The following is a 14,983-nucleotide window of genomic DNA, read 5'->3' as shown; positions in this document are numbered from 1 at the left end:
GCCTAGGAGTGTATAGCAAACAAACAAACAAACATCCTTATTTATGTAGCTAATGAATTATTTATGTACAAAGTTCTAAATAAAGATTAACATAAAATGCTTACTTCTAACTCGACTTTTGCTTCAGTGAGATTTCTTTGAAGAGTATCCAATTCTAATATGCTATTTGATATTTGACTTGGATTTAAATTCTGAAAAAATTTCATTTGTTTAATTTTTATTATATACATGTTAAGTTTAATGTAATACTAAAATTTTAAGTAAGTACCTCTCTGGTTCTGAAACTATCAAGTAATTCTTTCATTGTTTTCAAATTTTTGTGGAGATTTTTGCTGTCTTGTTATTAAAGATCTTTCAGCCTGATCTTGCTGATTTGATACACGTATTTTGCATGCATTGAAAACTTTTGTAATAGATGAAGGCCAATTGAAAATTTTAGTATTCATTTGGATATCATAATCTGAAATAGAGAGGTTAAAAGACATTTAATATGCTTAATACCTTGTTAATAATCTAGCTACATTACTTAAGTTATTTTTAATTATAAAAATTTAATATTCATAAATATAAAAAATAAAAGTATAGCTAAACCTTGGCTAATGTGCTTTTAAGTTAGTGTGTTTTGGTTTCATTTGAATCATTAACTATAGATAAATTGTATACTATCATCCAAATAAGTTCATTCATAGATGCAATGTACAGTACATTGATGTATTTACTAATGCACAGACTGTGCAAGTGTACAGGGAGACAGAATCTCTAAGAATAAATCTTGTAACATGTAAACTTGGCTCTGGTAATGCTGCCCATTTTGATTGAATGCCTAACAAATATAGCAGGGAAAAAAATTCAATCTTCCCAAGCATCAATAACTGATAATATCTAGAGCAGTGTTTCTCAATGGGGGGAGATTTTCCATGTTGGGGCAATTAGTAACAATTTACGTTTTGGGGAGCAAAAAACAACTTTTTGGGCAATATAGTAAAAACATTATATTAAGAATAATTAGATATTTTATTCGTTATATCATACAATAATTAAACAAATAACATTATACTAGTCACTAGTCTATCCAATGCAATATGAATTTGAGGGCCGAGGCTAACACCCAACAAAATTTTTTTGAAGTGAAGGGGGTGGATACTACGTAATGGTTTTATTGAAGGGGCGACGATTCGTTAGAGATTTGAGAAACACTGATCTAGAGCATCGCTGTTTTGTTTCCATGCACACAGTTATGAATTAAGAGTAACTTTGTAACAACTTGAGTGCATATTGCATCTGGGAGAGGAAAATTTTCAGTGAGGCTGTCAGCTGTGAACATGTTTCATGAAAATTGCAAATAAATGAGATATGGATGCAACAGTAGTTGCCAAAGTAAGACATATGTTTTAAAAATGGCAACCTCTATTTTGTTTACCACCTACTACATAATTATATTGTGATAATTGAAAAGATCACAAAAAAAAGAGTCAAAATACTCAATTGAATCAAACAGATTTTAATTTTAAATCTGATTTACAAAAGAAAAACGAAGTTTTTATATTTACTTACACTGTGACAAAAGTAGAGCTACCAAAGGAAGTATGCAGATTTGTCCAGTATTTTTAGGACAAAATATTAGTTTTTGTAGCGTAATCAAAGCTTCTGATCACTGCATTACCTCTACATTCCATTGAATAAACTAAGTTGTCTGGAGGAATACAATTATCAAATGATATTCAAACAAGGAATGGTAGATATGCGTTTGAAGGAAAAAAGACCTTTACTGAAATTGGTAAAATCTTTAAATGTGCATAAAACTATTGTCACAAAAGTGGTGAAGCGTCTTCAAATATATGGGACCATTGTTTCTGCCAAAAAGTCAGGTAGACCACGAAAAACAACACTACAGTTGGATTGTTTGATCAGACATACAAGTGGCAGCCAACCCTTGTTTGACTGCTTCACATAATAAATGTGAAGTGGGTAACCCAGATATAAGCTTAAGGACTGTAAGAAGATGTTTGGACTAGTTTTGGATTCATGGGAGATGACCAGCAAAGAAACTACTCTTCTCTGCAAAAAACAAAAAGTTGAGATTAGAGTGTGCACATGAACACTCTAATCTCAACTTTGTGTGCACATGGACTGAACAAAAATTGGTTCAAGGTGTTACGGAATGATGTGTAGTGCTCCGCCACTATAGCATTTAGTTGTAATAAAAAATTTTTTAATTTATGTAATCACATTCCGTTCTTAACTGATATTGTATCGAGTTTTCCTTTTGATTGGTTGTTACGCGTATGTATTGCTATAAATTCTGTATCACCTTTTGGGGTCACAACAGTTAGGAATGTAGATTGGTCTAGAGAGGGTCACATGTCTAGTAATGTTTCCTGGATGGCGGGGGCTATAAAAATACATATCACACATGTTAGAGACTTTTTTCTTTCTTGGACTCTTGAGACTGGATTGAACTTGCAAGCTATCATCTGAACTGAACGAGTGGAAAAGACTTTGGTTAAGAATTGAACAGAACGATAGAAGATCAAACCGCTATGTGCAAAAGGACAATCCAAACTCATTGATCTGGATTTGGTCCCAACTGGCAAGTAGTTTAAATAAAACTATACATAAGAATTAGGATTACTCATCAGGACGATTATTTCATCAATTTGGCACTTTATAATTTTGTTTGTTAAATAAGTTCAACCATGTGCTTGTGAACAAAGTATATCAAGTTCGTCAAGTAATTGTATTAAGAGGATGCGACAACCAAGTATACCACCCTGTAAATATTTGTATATATTTTTAGAAGTACTGTACATACTACTATATAGTACATACTATATACTAGTATGTACAGTACTAATATGTACAGTACTAATGTACTAATATGTACTATAATGTACTAATATGTACTATGTACTAATATGTACTAATACTAGCATGTACTAATATATATGTAAGTAATTTTTAGAAGTGCATACTAGTAATACTGTGATTCCAAGCATTCGTAATTAGTGGATAAGTCAAGGCATTTGTATAGTTTGTAAGAATAATGGTTAAGTCCACTAGCTGTTTTGTCATTTTGATTCTTTGTTTTAGCATTAATTAATTCTTGCCACCAACACGTGTCCTTTATTTGTAAAGTCCTCAATTAAGTTACCCCACAAACAGACTGGCTACATTTCGATATAGCCATAGTCAATACAGATGAATCTAAATTCAATGTCTTCTCTAGTGATGGTATATGATATGTCAGACAACTAGTGAACATGAGATATAACCCAAAACACATAGTTCCTATAATAAAGCATGGTGGTGGCTGCATAATAGTATGAGGATGTTTCTCTGAAAAAAGAATTGGTCTAATTTATAGAATTAATGGAATAATGGATCAAATCATTTATCAGGACATACTGTGGAATCAAATGCTTCCTTGTGCATGTCATTCAATGCCAAGAAAATGGATCTTCCAACAGGACAATGAGCCAAAACACATAGTAAATTTGGTAAAGCAATGGTTTTAACAGAAAGGGGTGAATCTTATGACATGGCCAGCCCAATTGCCAGACCTAAATCCTATAGAGAATCTTTGGGATAACATTGAGTGTTGTATATGCCAGCATACATATTCGAATCCGGATGAATTGTGGTCTATCATTCAAAAAGCATAGTACAAGACTCCCAAATCACTGCTTGACAACTTAGTTGACTCAATGGAATGTAGATGTGATGCAGTGACCAGAAGCTCTGGTTACGCCACCAAAAAACTAATATATTGTCCTAAAAATACTGGACAAATCTGCACACTATCTTTGGTAGTTCTACTTTTGTCACAGTGTAAAATATAAAAACTTGGTTTTTTCTTTTGTAAATCAGATTTAAAATAAAATCTGTTTGATTCAATTGAGTATTTTGGCTCTTTTCTTGTGCTCTTTTCAATTATCACAATATTAATTATGTAGTAGGTGGTAAACAAAATAGAGGTTGCATTTTTAAAAATGTATGTCAAGGGTAGCTCTACTTTTGGCCACTACTGTAGGTGTTCTAACTGGCATATATAAATATATTGCACTTGGATGGAAACATTCAGAGGAACTGAAAACTTAGACTAGGTAAGTAATTATACATTTGTGTACAAAACATAAGCATAACCATTAATTTGGCTTATATTTCAGAAACTACTAATTAGAAAAGTGTGAAACCTATGTGACTGTCTGCCATAATATATTTTAAGTTTAGTTTGTAGTTTTTAGTATATTTCCTTTGTTCTTTGTTCTTTCCACATCCTAAAACCTTCTAATATTAATTATTCTTCCCCCTTGGAGATAAGGGCAACTTCCTGGAATCATCAAAATAATGAATGTGAAGTTTCCTAAGGGAACACATGGAAAGAAAGAGTCTCTTTTTGGCTGGTCCTCATAATGAGAGGAAGAACAGAAGAATAGAAATAATTGTCAAGTACCCAATGGGTGGAACCAATTTGGAGGAAGACAGACTCCTTCAACATTACAGTGTTGAAGTCAGTGTCAACTTGGTATGTTCTTTTTTTGGGGTGTTACCTACTAAGGCAAACACCCCCAAAAAAAAACAAGCCAGAACTCTTATACTCTATAAGCATTATACTCTTCATGTAATAAAAGAATTGAAAAGCAAAAATTTAATCTAAATTAATCAAATCAAAAACATATATTGTTTTAGTCTTTTAAACATTGAGTCCAATCTCAGAAAAATTAACTTTGATCATATTGAAGATACTTTTGCCAAAAGCAAAGCTAGATACAAGCTAATGTAAATTTATATTGGGAGAGTTTTATTGTACTATATGGTGGACATGGGTGCCCAGCTGGGTGAGAAAAAACGCTGAAGCAGTCTGTAAATATATTAAAATAAATCATTTTATCATTTTAAATTACAAATGCTATAGCTACTAGACAAAAAACTTTAAAAATTCAAACCTATTATCACGTTCTAAAAACATAAGGGTGGCAGAATATAATGGGCATAGATGGCTAAAATCCTTAATATGTCATTGGCTATGTGAAAAGGTCACTTAACAATTAACACTTAACACACTTTTGCTTAAAGCACTGCTTTTAAAAAATGTATAAAATATAAACCAAGGTACTTAAAATATATGTATTAAATAGTAAAGAAAAAACCTTTTGAAATGTTTGGCACATTATAATTGCTAAAAAACAATCACATGTAATTTTTCTACTGGCTGAATTCTACTTCATATATTTACCTCTCTACTAAATGTCACAACTGAAAATACTATTAGAACTTTTCAAAATACAATTAATCTTTAATTAATATTTATAAATATAATAAATCTATACCTGTATGATTGATCAACAAGGGCGTCGCCAGAGGGGGGCAGAGGGGCAGTTGCCCCTCCCTAGACATGCGAAAAAAAGTATTTAAATGCTAAGTCATTTATTGCCTGATTTATAATTCCCGCGCGATGCGACCTGAAACGCACGCCTATGCGTGTTTATGTTGAATGTAAAAACGATGCCATGCATTTGTAATAATTTTTTTTAAATCATAAAGTGACATATCTTTTCTATAATAAAAATAACTTTTATCATCACTAATTATTTCATGTTTTTTTAAATAGTTAGAATTTTTCAGATACTTATAAAAATTTCCCCAAAATTTAACATATAAATTCAAATGTTAATAAATAATTAACTAAGGCTTACAAAGTTAACATATATGTTTATTTAGTAATATAGTAATCAATGATCTCAATGCTCTGCCTGAAATTCGGAACACTATAGGAACCACGAAAGACATTATTTCATTTTTTCGGGAATCAATTTTGAGGAGGAAGTTAATACCTAATATTTCCACGCTCTGCGAAACAAGGTGGAGCGAGAAACATAAAACCATCAGAGTTTTTAAGGATAATTTTCATGTTATAATGGAGGCCTTAGAAACTTTATCACGTGATGGAAACAGTGCGACTCGAAATCATGCATTCCAGCTCCGTGCCACCGCTTCAAGGGTTTGTTTATTCTGTGCCTTTTGTTAATAGCCAAATACTCGGTTTTGATGGAACCCGTGGTAGACGTACTCCAGTCTGTAACTTTGGCGCGATCAAGGCCTCGCAGCACATTAAGAACATTATGCAATTGCTTAAAAGACACTGCAATGATACCAATAAAGTCACAGATGAAATTTTAAGGGATGCTTTTGTCATTGCAAAAACACACGGACTGGAGGAGGGCATGACATCAGTGCCGCGCATTTTTGGAAGACAAAGTAATCGAAGCAACCATCCAGCAAGAAGTCCTTCAGAATACTGGAAAAGGTCTTTAATAATACCATACCTGGACTCCATTATTAATTCTCTTAAAGGGACGATTTGCAAAAGAAAATACTCCATAATTTGCATTATCTAAATTACACCCGGCGAAAATGCAAACCATGTCCATGGAAAGTCTCACAAAAGCTTGCCAAACTTTCTCTCAATTTTACGATTTACCAAACATAAAATATGAAATTGAACTGTGGCAACAATCGTGGCAGGATAAACCCAATGTAACTGAGCTGGCCGTTGTGGATGTTCTAAAAGAAACGAAAACTTTCTTTCCCGAAACGAGTAAAGCGCTAAAAATTTTGATTACTCTACCGTGCACAACGTGTACTGTAGAGCGATCCTTTAGCAGCCTAAGACGGATGAAAACCTGGCTAAGAAGTACCATGGTGGAAAGTCACCTCAATGGTCTTGCAATGATGCGTGTCCATAGAAAGATCATCAATGAGAACATAAAGGATTTTAATTATAAAGTAGTAGAAAAATTCACCAAAAACCCAAGAAGATTATGTTTTAATTAAAATAATCTTCTTAAGCTTCTTAAAATTTATGAATCGTTTTTATTTTACCTACATACAATTCATATCCTCTATCAATTTATATCATCTTGCCCCCCTGGCCCATTGGCTGGCAACGCCCTTGTTGATCAATGTATAATTGACACTTGTTATGTCTATACAATGCTAATCAATAGTATAGGTATAATAAGCAGTACTTTCTTTAAACTTATCTGTGCTTTGTATAAGTTTTGCAGATTTTGGGCTAATCATAATCAATGCATAAACAGTGCCCAATTCTACTAAACAGTTTGACTGTCCCTAAAGCCAACATTGATGATAACGACCATATTATATAACTAAAATGATGATAAATACATATGATCTGCTTATAATAAAATATAAAATTTTCCTTAAAATTGTTTATTTTAAAGGCTGGTAGTAAATAGACAATAAATTTACTGCAATTTTCATTAATTATCTATTTAATGGTTATAAATTAACAACACAATAAATGAAAAAGTAAGAGCAATTATTTGCTGTAATTTTTCACTTGTTATTTCCTGTATTTACAGAGAAAAATAAAGCATACAAAATGTATATAAATTTTCATTATTCACCAAAAACAATTATACTTTTAGATTCTTTTCCAATCCATACAAATGAATTAATATTGTATCCAGCATTGATATTTAATTAATAATATAAATTTGGCAAAATTTTCTTTCTATAAATCGCATATTTGTAAGCTTATTCATTGACTGATTAGTTCTGATTTAACCTAAAAAAGTAAAAAAAATTAAATAAATAAAAAGATATTAAACTTAAATGCACAAACAAAAAATAAAGAAAAACAAATCATAAAATCTATAAATTAAAAAATATAATAAATTTAAAATAAATAATAAATGAGAAAGATTATGATTCAATTAATATATACAGTATTTCTAATTGATTTTATAGTTAAACTTCCCATTTTTTTCCCATATATTTATGTAATTATTAACTTGTTAATGTTGGTGTGCTTTTGTCTATTGAATGTATTGTTATTAAGATTTTCAACTAGCAACAATAACAACTTGATTAAAACCTCACTAGCTATGATATCTGCCCAGAGCTCTATCAAATGTATTAGTATATTTCTAGTGAGGGGGAGCAAGTTGACAAACTTCACTGAAGATTGGACTTTTCATGAGTTTCTCTCTGAACTACAGGTTTGTAGGAAATACACACCTAGTGACTAAGATTCATAAAACTAGCAGTTTATTTATAGACTATAGATACATATACATTGGGTTAACACATTTTGACATTTTAATATTTTGATAATGTCTGTTGGTCTAGTATACAATCTGATTGAAGGTTCCTTCTTACCCTTTTAGCTTCTTGTTGTGGCTAGCTGCCAACCAATCCAGTGTAGAGTCAGTAGCTCACTTGGAGGTCTCTCTTCTGTGTGACTCCCAACAGATTAGGCTGCCAATAATTGAGCCTCTCCAGTAAAATCAAATCAGCCAAGCATGAGACATAACAACATAGTTCTTTTGCCAGAGTAGGCTTAAGCTTAGGACTATTTGACAGTATTAATTTTTTTTTTTTGAGTTTATAACTGTTTTAAAAATATAGTGAAACTAATACTGCAACACCATACAGAATAATTGGAATACATATAGATGTTTTAATCTATACGTATTCCAATTAAAAGAAACTGTTTCATAGTTTTTCTAGTAAAAGTATAAACAACAAAATAAAATATTTAATTAGCTCTTTCCAATTATGTTGTGTATTCTAAACCAATTATTCTAAAAATAACTGTCTTGGCCATATGGCTGTTGCTCAGGTGTCAGCCTACTGTTCTGGGACCCAGAATAAATCTGAGCAGTCAAAAACTCTGAGAATTTTTCAGGGTGGTCTATCTGACCAGATATGTTGGGCCTCATCCCTCACCACCCAGCCATCCCATTGTGACCCAGGCCAAACCACAATGGACCTGGATAAAAGAATACCTAAAAATAGCTATCAAGCAGCCAAAATATTTATTAAATTTATACAAGAAAAGTCCTAATAGTGTAAGGTCGCCGACTGTTGGGGATAAGTTAATCCCGTGTCAGGATGAACCTAAGGGACGTTTGCATGTGGGTGTGGCAGAGGAGGCAAATGATGACAAGTGTTTTACATAAGGAAACCCGTTTATTGGAGAACATATATGCTTACATCCACAATAGACAGTCCACTTCTCTACAGTCTTTCGGAGTGGCGAGGATTTCCCTTCCGTCAAAGCCCTGGGGCGGACGAGATGAGATCGCTGGATCGATGCTCGCAGAGGTGCTGAGGCGTCGTACGTCGTTAGCGGCGACACAACACAACACAGATCACGGCTCTTTGCGGGATGCAGAGGAGACTCTCCCCGACCTTGGAGATTCCGATTTTTATAGTTTTTCGCTCGCTATTTCAATTTCCAATTGGCTCCTCATCCCCTTTCCCGTTTTCCGATTGGTCTTTCCCTTGTTTCTAGGCAAAACTCGGGATGACCCGGGTCATGGGAAAGGTCTGATTCGGAGTGTCCATCTGGCGTCTTTTGACCATTGTGTTCGGAGACTGTTGACAAATTTACAAGACTCAAACTCATAATTTAGCCTGTTAATTGCGATTTCTGTCATCTAGGAACTTTTACGATTCAAGCGCGATGGTTTTCTATCTATTAAACTGCCCCCCTTCCGAAGTTGTCTTCTTAGATCGACTATTTATGAGCTCTTGAGTCAGAATTTCACCTATTTATGAGTCTTTATGTCATAATTCCATTTATTTATGAACTTTCGTGTCAGAGTTCTACTCTTCCATTTGACATAGATGGATCATTTTTAACACGTGTTTTGGCACGTGTTCCAGCACGTGTTCCGACACGTTTTCCGACACTCGATTACATCTTGCATTGCGATGTCTAGATCAAGAGTTTTTTTTCCCTTTTTTCTCTCTCTCTTTTCTATATAATCTATTGTTGTTATTTAAATGAAAGAATTTCGTGATTTACGGACCTCGTCTGCAACCTCACAATAGTAAGCATTTTGTCTAACAAACCAACTCAATTAACAAACTTTTCTCAAAGTCCTGGTCATTTTCTATTCATTTAAATCCTCTTTAATGAACTTTCTGCTGATTCAATGATCTGCAGTCTTAATTATTAAAGTCAATCAAGTCTGAGGAAAGATTCATTACTTTTTTGACTTACTTTATGTTTCAGTGAAACACTTTGTAAACCTACTTTCATATTCAGTCATTTGGTTGGACAGATGGATGAAATAAGGCAATGTAACACATGGGCAAGCTGCCAAAAAAAATGTGCATCCTGGGAGGACTTTCTATGGGAAACTAGCCCCCTATTTAGGTAACACACATGAAGAAAACCCAGAAAACTCCATGTGTGACCAACTTCAGCTAGTCCATCGACAAAGTGCAAACCCATGACCTACTACAAATGTTCAGTAGTTTTATCCACTCAGCCACTGATGAGCAGAGTGCTCATGCTATCAGAGGTTAAATAATTTCATTACCAATTAAGCAACCTCTGCTTATTCTTTGTGTGTTGTCCTCTACATTGGCATTCATGTTATCTCAAGTTACTATAGAAGAGGAAAATGAGAAAATGTTGCCAGTAAAGATTTCAAAAAAACATATACAAAGATGTTCCTTGAAATGGAATCAGTAGCATTTAAGTTACTTTAAAAAACTCCATACAAGAATAATCAAAATTTTGGTAAGAAAAGTGTATAACATTTTGTAACTACAGTATAATTTTAGTAATCCAACATACATGAGACCACAATGGTATCAGATTAATGAGATTGTCAGATTATTGAAAGTAAAGTAAATCCAATGGCACATAAATGAATTTGACAGCACAAAGTCAACTGTTAATGATTTGCAAAACACAAGTTGGACTACTGATCTGAACATCTAAGTGAACTGCAGTCACCAATAATCAATTTACCACGTTGATATATTCCACTAAATTTAATGGGAAATTTAGTGAGAGTTATTACAGTATTTTTTGTGGAAAATTTCAAGGGACTGATTTTTATACTTATACAGTATTATGTTATAAAATATTGTACCTTTTTTTGAGCAGCTGAAGATTACAAGTTTAACAATCTTTAATATTGTATCCAAGCTTAAACATTTGAGCATGGGCTTGATATCAAGTAACATTCAGAGGGAAAGTATTCAAATTTAGTGGAAATTGGAGTTAGAACTAGTGAAAAACTCATCTATGAGTTGGTAACAGTGCCAGTAATACCTAAAAGTTTACTAGAGTCGTATTACTAGACATATCTGTTAGACATCCTTGTTCAGCAATTCCTCAACTATAAATGCTCATGAGAGGAGTGCAAGATTTGGCCCATGTCTTAAAAAACACGTTTTTGTGGTTTGTGGTGCAGTCTGTGAAGTTTGCAACTGCTTTATGATGTGTAAGATAAATTAATAAAGTTTTGTTTACTGAAGATGTGCTGGTATGTATATTTTTCATCTTATTAAATGCTGCAGGAGGACAAATTATCTTTAATCGATCAAAATTAAAGTTAATGGTAAAACTCTAACAGTATCAAACTAGCAACTGTAGAATATTACTGAGATTATACTATATATACTTTTATACAGTACGTATAGAATTTGCCAGAAAATTAATCCTAAATAAGTAACATCTTAATAACAAACTATTGAAAATTTGGTCCTCTAAAATTTGCAAATTAGGACTTTTTCTGTATAATACTACATTTAAAAGCTCTTTAATTTCAATATTAATTAATATTGCTAATTAATATTTAACATTTTAAAATATTTTAATAATAAAAATTATTTAATATTTAATTTTTAATATTTATTTCAATAGTAAATCCAGTACAAAATAAAAGATTTAATATGTAGTGTTTATAATGTAAAATAAACCAATTTGGCAAATCTGTTGTGTTTAAAGTTATAAAAGATTGGGAAAAAATTATAAAATATCATATTATAAACAAATTCACAAATAGTTTTATTAAAAATTTAAAAACCATAGAAAAAATTAAGCTAGAGTTAAATAATTAAAATGTAAATTCTTTTTATTAAGCAATGACTACATTCATTAAAGAATTTCATAATTTTAAATATAGAGATTGAATAGGGCATATAAATAATTTAGAAAAAAGAAATAAATTATAGTATATACCTGTAAAAACAGGATAATCCAGTAAAAACAAAATTGCTTCCCAAGCTTTTCTTACTTCTTCCAGCAGTTGATATTGTAATGTATTAATGCACTAAGCAGCAAAATATATATATATATATAACATTATATAATTTAATTTTGTTAAATTTTAACAATGAATGCTTAAATTAAATTTTTTTAATAAATGATTTCTTACAACGTTAGAATATTTGACATTTATGTAAAACACAGGACATTGAAAAATAACAACTTTAATCAATATTTTCTTAATTTTAAGTTCATAAGATTTTATGAGAATAATCACTTTTTACTTAAGGATTATAAGTTTATAATTGGATGATATAAATATATTTTTAGACATAATATTGGACACCATCTAGAACTGAGAGTTGATAAGACATAGATATAATGATTCAGACACAGCTAATGAGTGGATTGTTCAAAACGTTTGAAAAGTTTCTCAACGTGAATGTTAATCAAACATGCTTCTCAACAAAATGAATGTTATCACATTTTGCCTGCCATATCATGTTTGTGGAAATCCACTCACCTTGTATGTTTCTTTACACAAACAAAACATAAATACAAAATTAAAAAATTATATTATACATTATTATTATTTTTCAATTTGCAAGAATTGACCTAATCATTATTTTCTGCAATTTGTAAATTTTAATAAATTATAAATTCTGGTGAATAGATAATAGTAAATATGAACATAGCTAAACAAAACATAAGATTAAAACTAATAAATTAAGTTCACTTTGGGGAATGATTATCTTCTCAATATGTTTCATAACAATATTATGAAGGCCATGTTTTAAATAAGGTCCTTTTTTTTAATAAGAAAAATACTGTAAATATCATTAAAATATATTTTTCCCATATTCTACATACTTTTATCTACTTTTCTACATAATTTCCATTTTTGTTTAAACATTTGTTATACCGCTCAACAATTTTTTTGAATTCCGACTTCAAAGAAATTTGCCACCTGTGAAGAAGCCCAATCCATGACTACAGTTTTCACTTCTTCTTTGTCATTGAACCATTGACCACCAAGGAACTCCTTTAAGTATCGAAACAAGTGAAAATCATTGAGTGCAAGGTCTGAACCGTAAGGTGGATGATCTAGTTGTTCCCATCCAAAAGAACTGATTAGACCTTGTGTTTTATGCAAAAACAAGTGGCCTTACATTGTCATGGAGAAATATCACACTGGAAGACAGTAGGCCGCGCACTTGCTTTGTATGGCATGCTGGAGTTTTCTCAAGGTCACACAATACGCATCAGAATTGATTGTTGTGCCTCTTGGCAAAAATCCACTAACAAAATCCCTTTCCTGTTCCAAAAGACAGTTGCCATGATCTTTCGTGCTGAAATTGTCTGTTTGGCTTTCACTTTGGTTGGAGAAGATATGTGTCGCCATTCCATTGACTGTTGCTTGGACTCAGAAGTCATGTGAGACACCCAAGTCTCATCTCCTGTAATGATGTGGTCCAACAATTCATCTCCTTCCTGATTGTATCAAGTCAAAAACGATAAAGCACTGCCCAATCTTTTTGTTTTGTGATCATCAGAAAGCAGTCTTGGAACACACCAAGATCACAATTTTTGATAATTCCATCTCTCCAAAACAATGGTATACAAAACTGATCTTGAAACCTGTGGAAATTCAATTGATAACACTGAAATTGTGAATTGTTGGTTCTCTCAAATTTTGTTATCCACATCACGAACCAAATCTTCAGAAATCAGAGAAGATTGGCCAGGGCGTGGCTCATCATGCACATTAACCCGCCTATCCTTGAACATTCTCACCTATTTTTGAACTTTACTGTCACTCATAGCATTATCACCATAAACTTCACAAATCTGACGGTTAATTTCCAATGCTGCCAAGTTTCTTGCACTCTAGAATTGAATTACAGATCATATCTCACAGTCGACAGGAGACTCAATTTTCTTAAACATGATAAACTTCTACAGCTCAGCACACAGACAGACAGATATGGCTGCAAATGGTGTCAAAACACACGCCAAGCTTGCTCGGAGCAGAAGCGCATGCATACTGCTGTGATCACGTGTTATTCTCACTCTCATTCACAAACGGACCTTATTTTAAAAAATAGCCCTCGTATATAATTATAACAAATAATTTTAAATCAAAAATGTTTAATCTAATTAGAAACTTAGTTCATTTATAATTGACAATTGAAATATTGAGATTTATAACTTTGGTAATTACCAATGTTATAAATTTCAACATTTTTAAAATTAATTTTAACATTAAAATATCATAAATGAGATATCCTTATGTAGTTTTCAGTTAGAATTTTAATCATAAAAATAATTCATTTAAAACTATTTTAATGGAGAAATCAGAAAAATTGACACACATTCAATCTCAATCACTTTTAAAACTCATGGCTCATCATCAAGTGACATGAGTCTTAAAAGCTTTTGTAGTATTTTTGAGCCTCTCAGCTGTCTGTTAGGGGTTAAAACTACAAAAACTTCAATTTTAGCTCCTGATGATGAGTCATGAGTCTTGAAAGTGATTGGGACTGAATATAAAAGTGTTTTCTGGTTTCTCCATTACAGTAATTTTTAATGAATTGTAGTTTCATGGAGGATGATCTGATCTTATCACAATAATAAATTTGTATATTTAATAATGGTGAAAAATATGATTTCTTAAATACAAGTACTTGATTTATAGGCATTCATAAATATGCAAGTGCAATACTTCAAGTCACTACTAACAACATGACTTATTAAAAAGCACATTAAGGACTAACCGAAGACTTACTGTATACATGAAAGTTGTTCAACTTCTATTCATAATTTCAATAATGGCAGTGGAACTGTACAGTACATGCTACATAGTCCCAATTTATGTTTTTCTGTAGGTACTCTCCCTCCACACACTAACACTTCTCCCATCATTTTGGCAATAATAATATGCAT

The 14,983-nt window shown here is 32.0% G+C and overlaps 1 protein-coding gene across 1 annotated transcript in view; it reads right to left on the bottom strand.

Annotated features, from left to right (window-relative positions):
• LOC136970220 (dynein axonemal heavy chain 3-like) overlaps positions 1–7,580 on the bottom strand; it is a 53,104-nt gene extending 45,524 nt beyond the window's left edge. The window contains exons 1-3 of the mRNA XM_067264648.1: positions 7,446–7,580; positions 269–460; positions 105–191 (exon numbers count right to left, since the gene is read on the bottom strand). Coding sequence (XP_067120749.1) covers positions 105–191; positions 269–304 — 123 coding nt within the window. The 5' untranslated portion in view covers positions 305–460; positions 7,446–7,580. The remainder of the gene's footprint in view (positions 1–104; positions 192–268; positions 461–7,445) is intronic.
• Between the last annotated feature and the right edge of the window lie 7,403 nt (positions 7,581–14,983).

This window comes from Centruroides vittatus, unplaced genomic scaffold, assembly GCF_030686945.1.
Source record: "Centruroides vittatus isolate TY-2023 unplaced genomic scaffold, ASM3068694v2 contig_19, whole genome shotgun sequence".
In the NCBI taxonomy this organism is placed as follows: domain Eukaryota; kingdom Metazoa; phylum Arthropoda; class Arachnida; order Scorpiones; family Buthidae; genus Centruroides; species Centruroides vittatus.
This window is presented reverse-complemented; position numbering and strand designations above follow the sequence as displayed.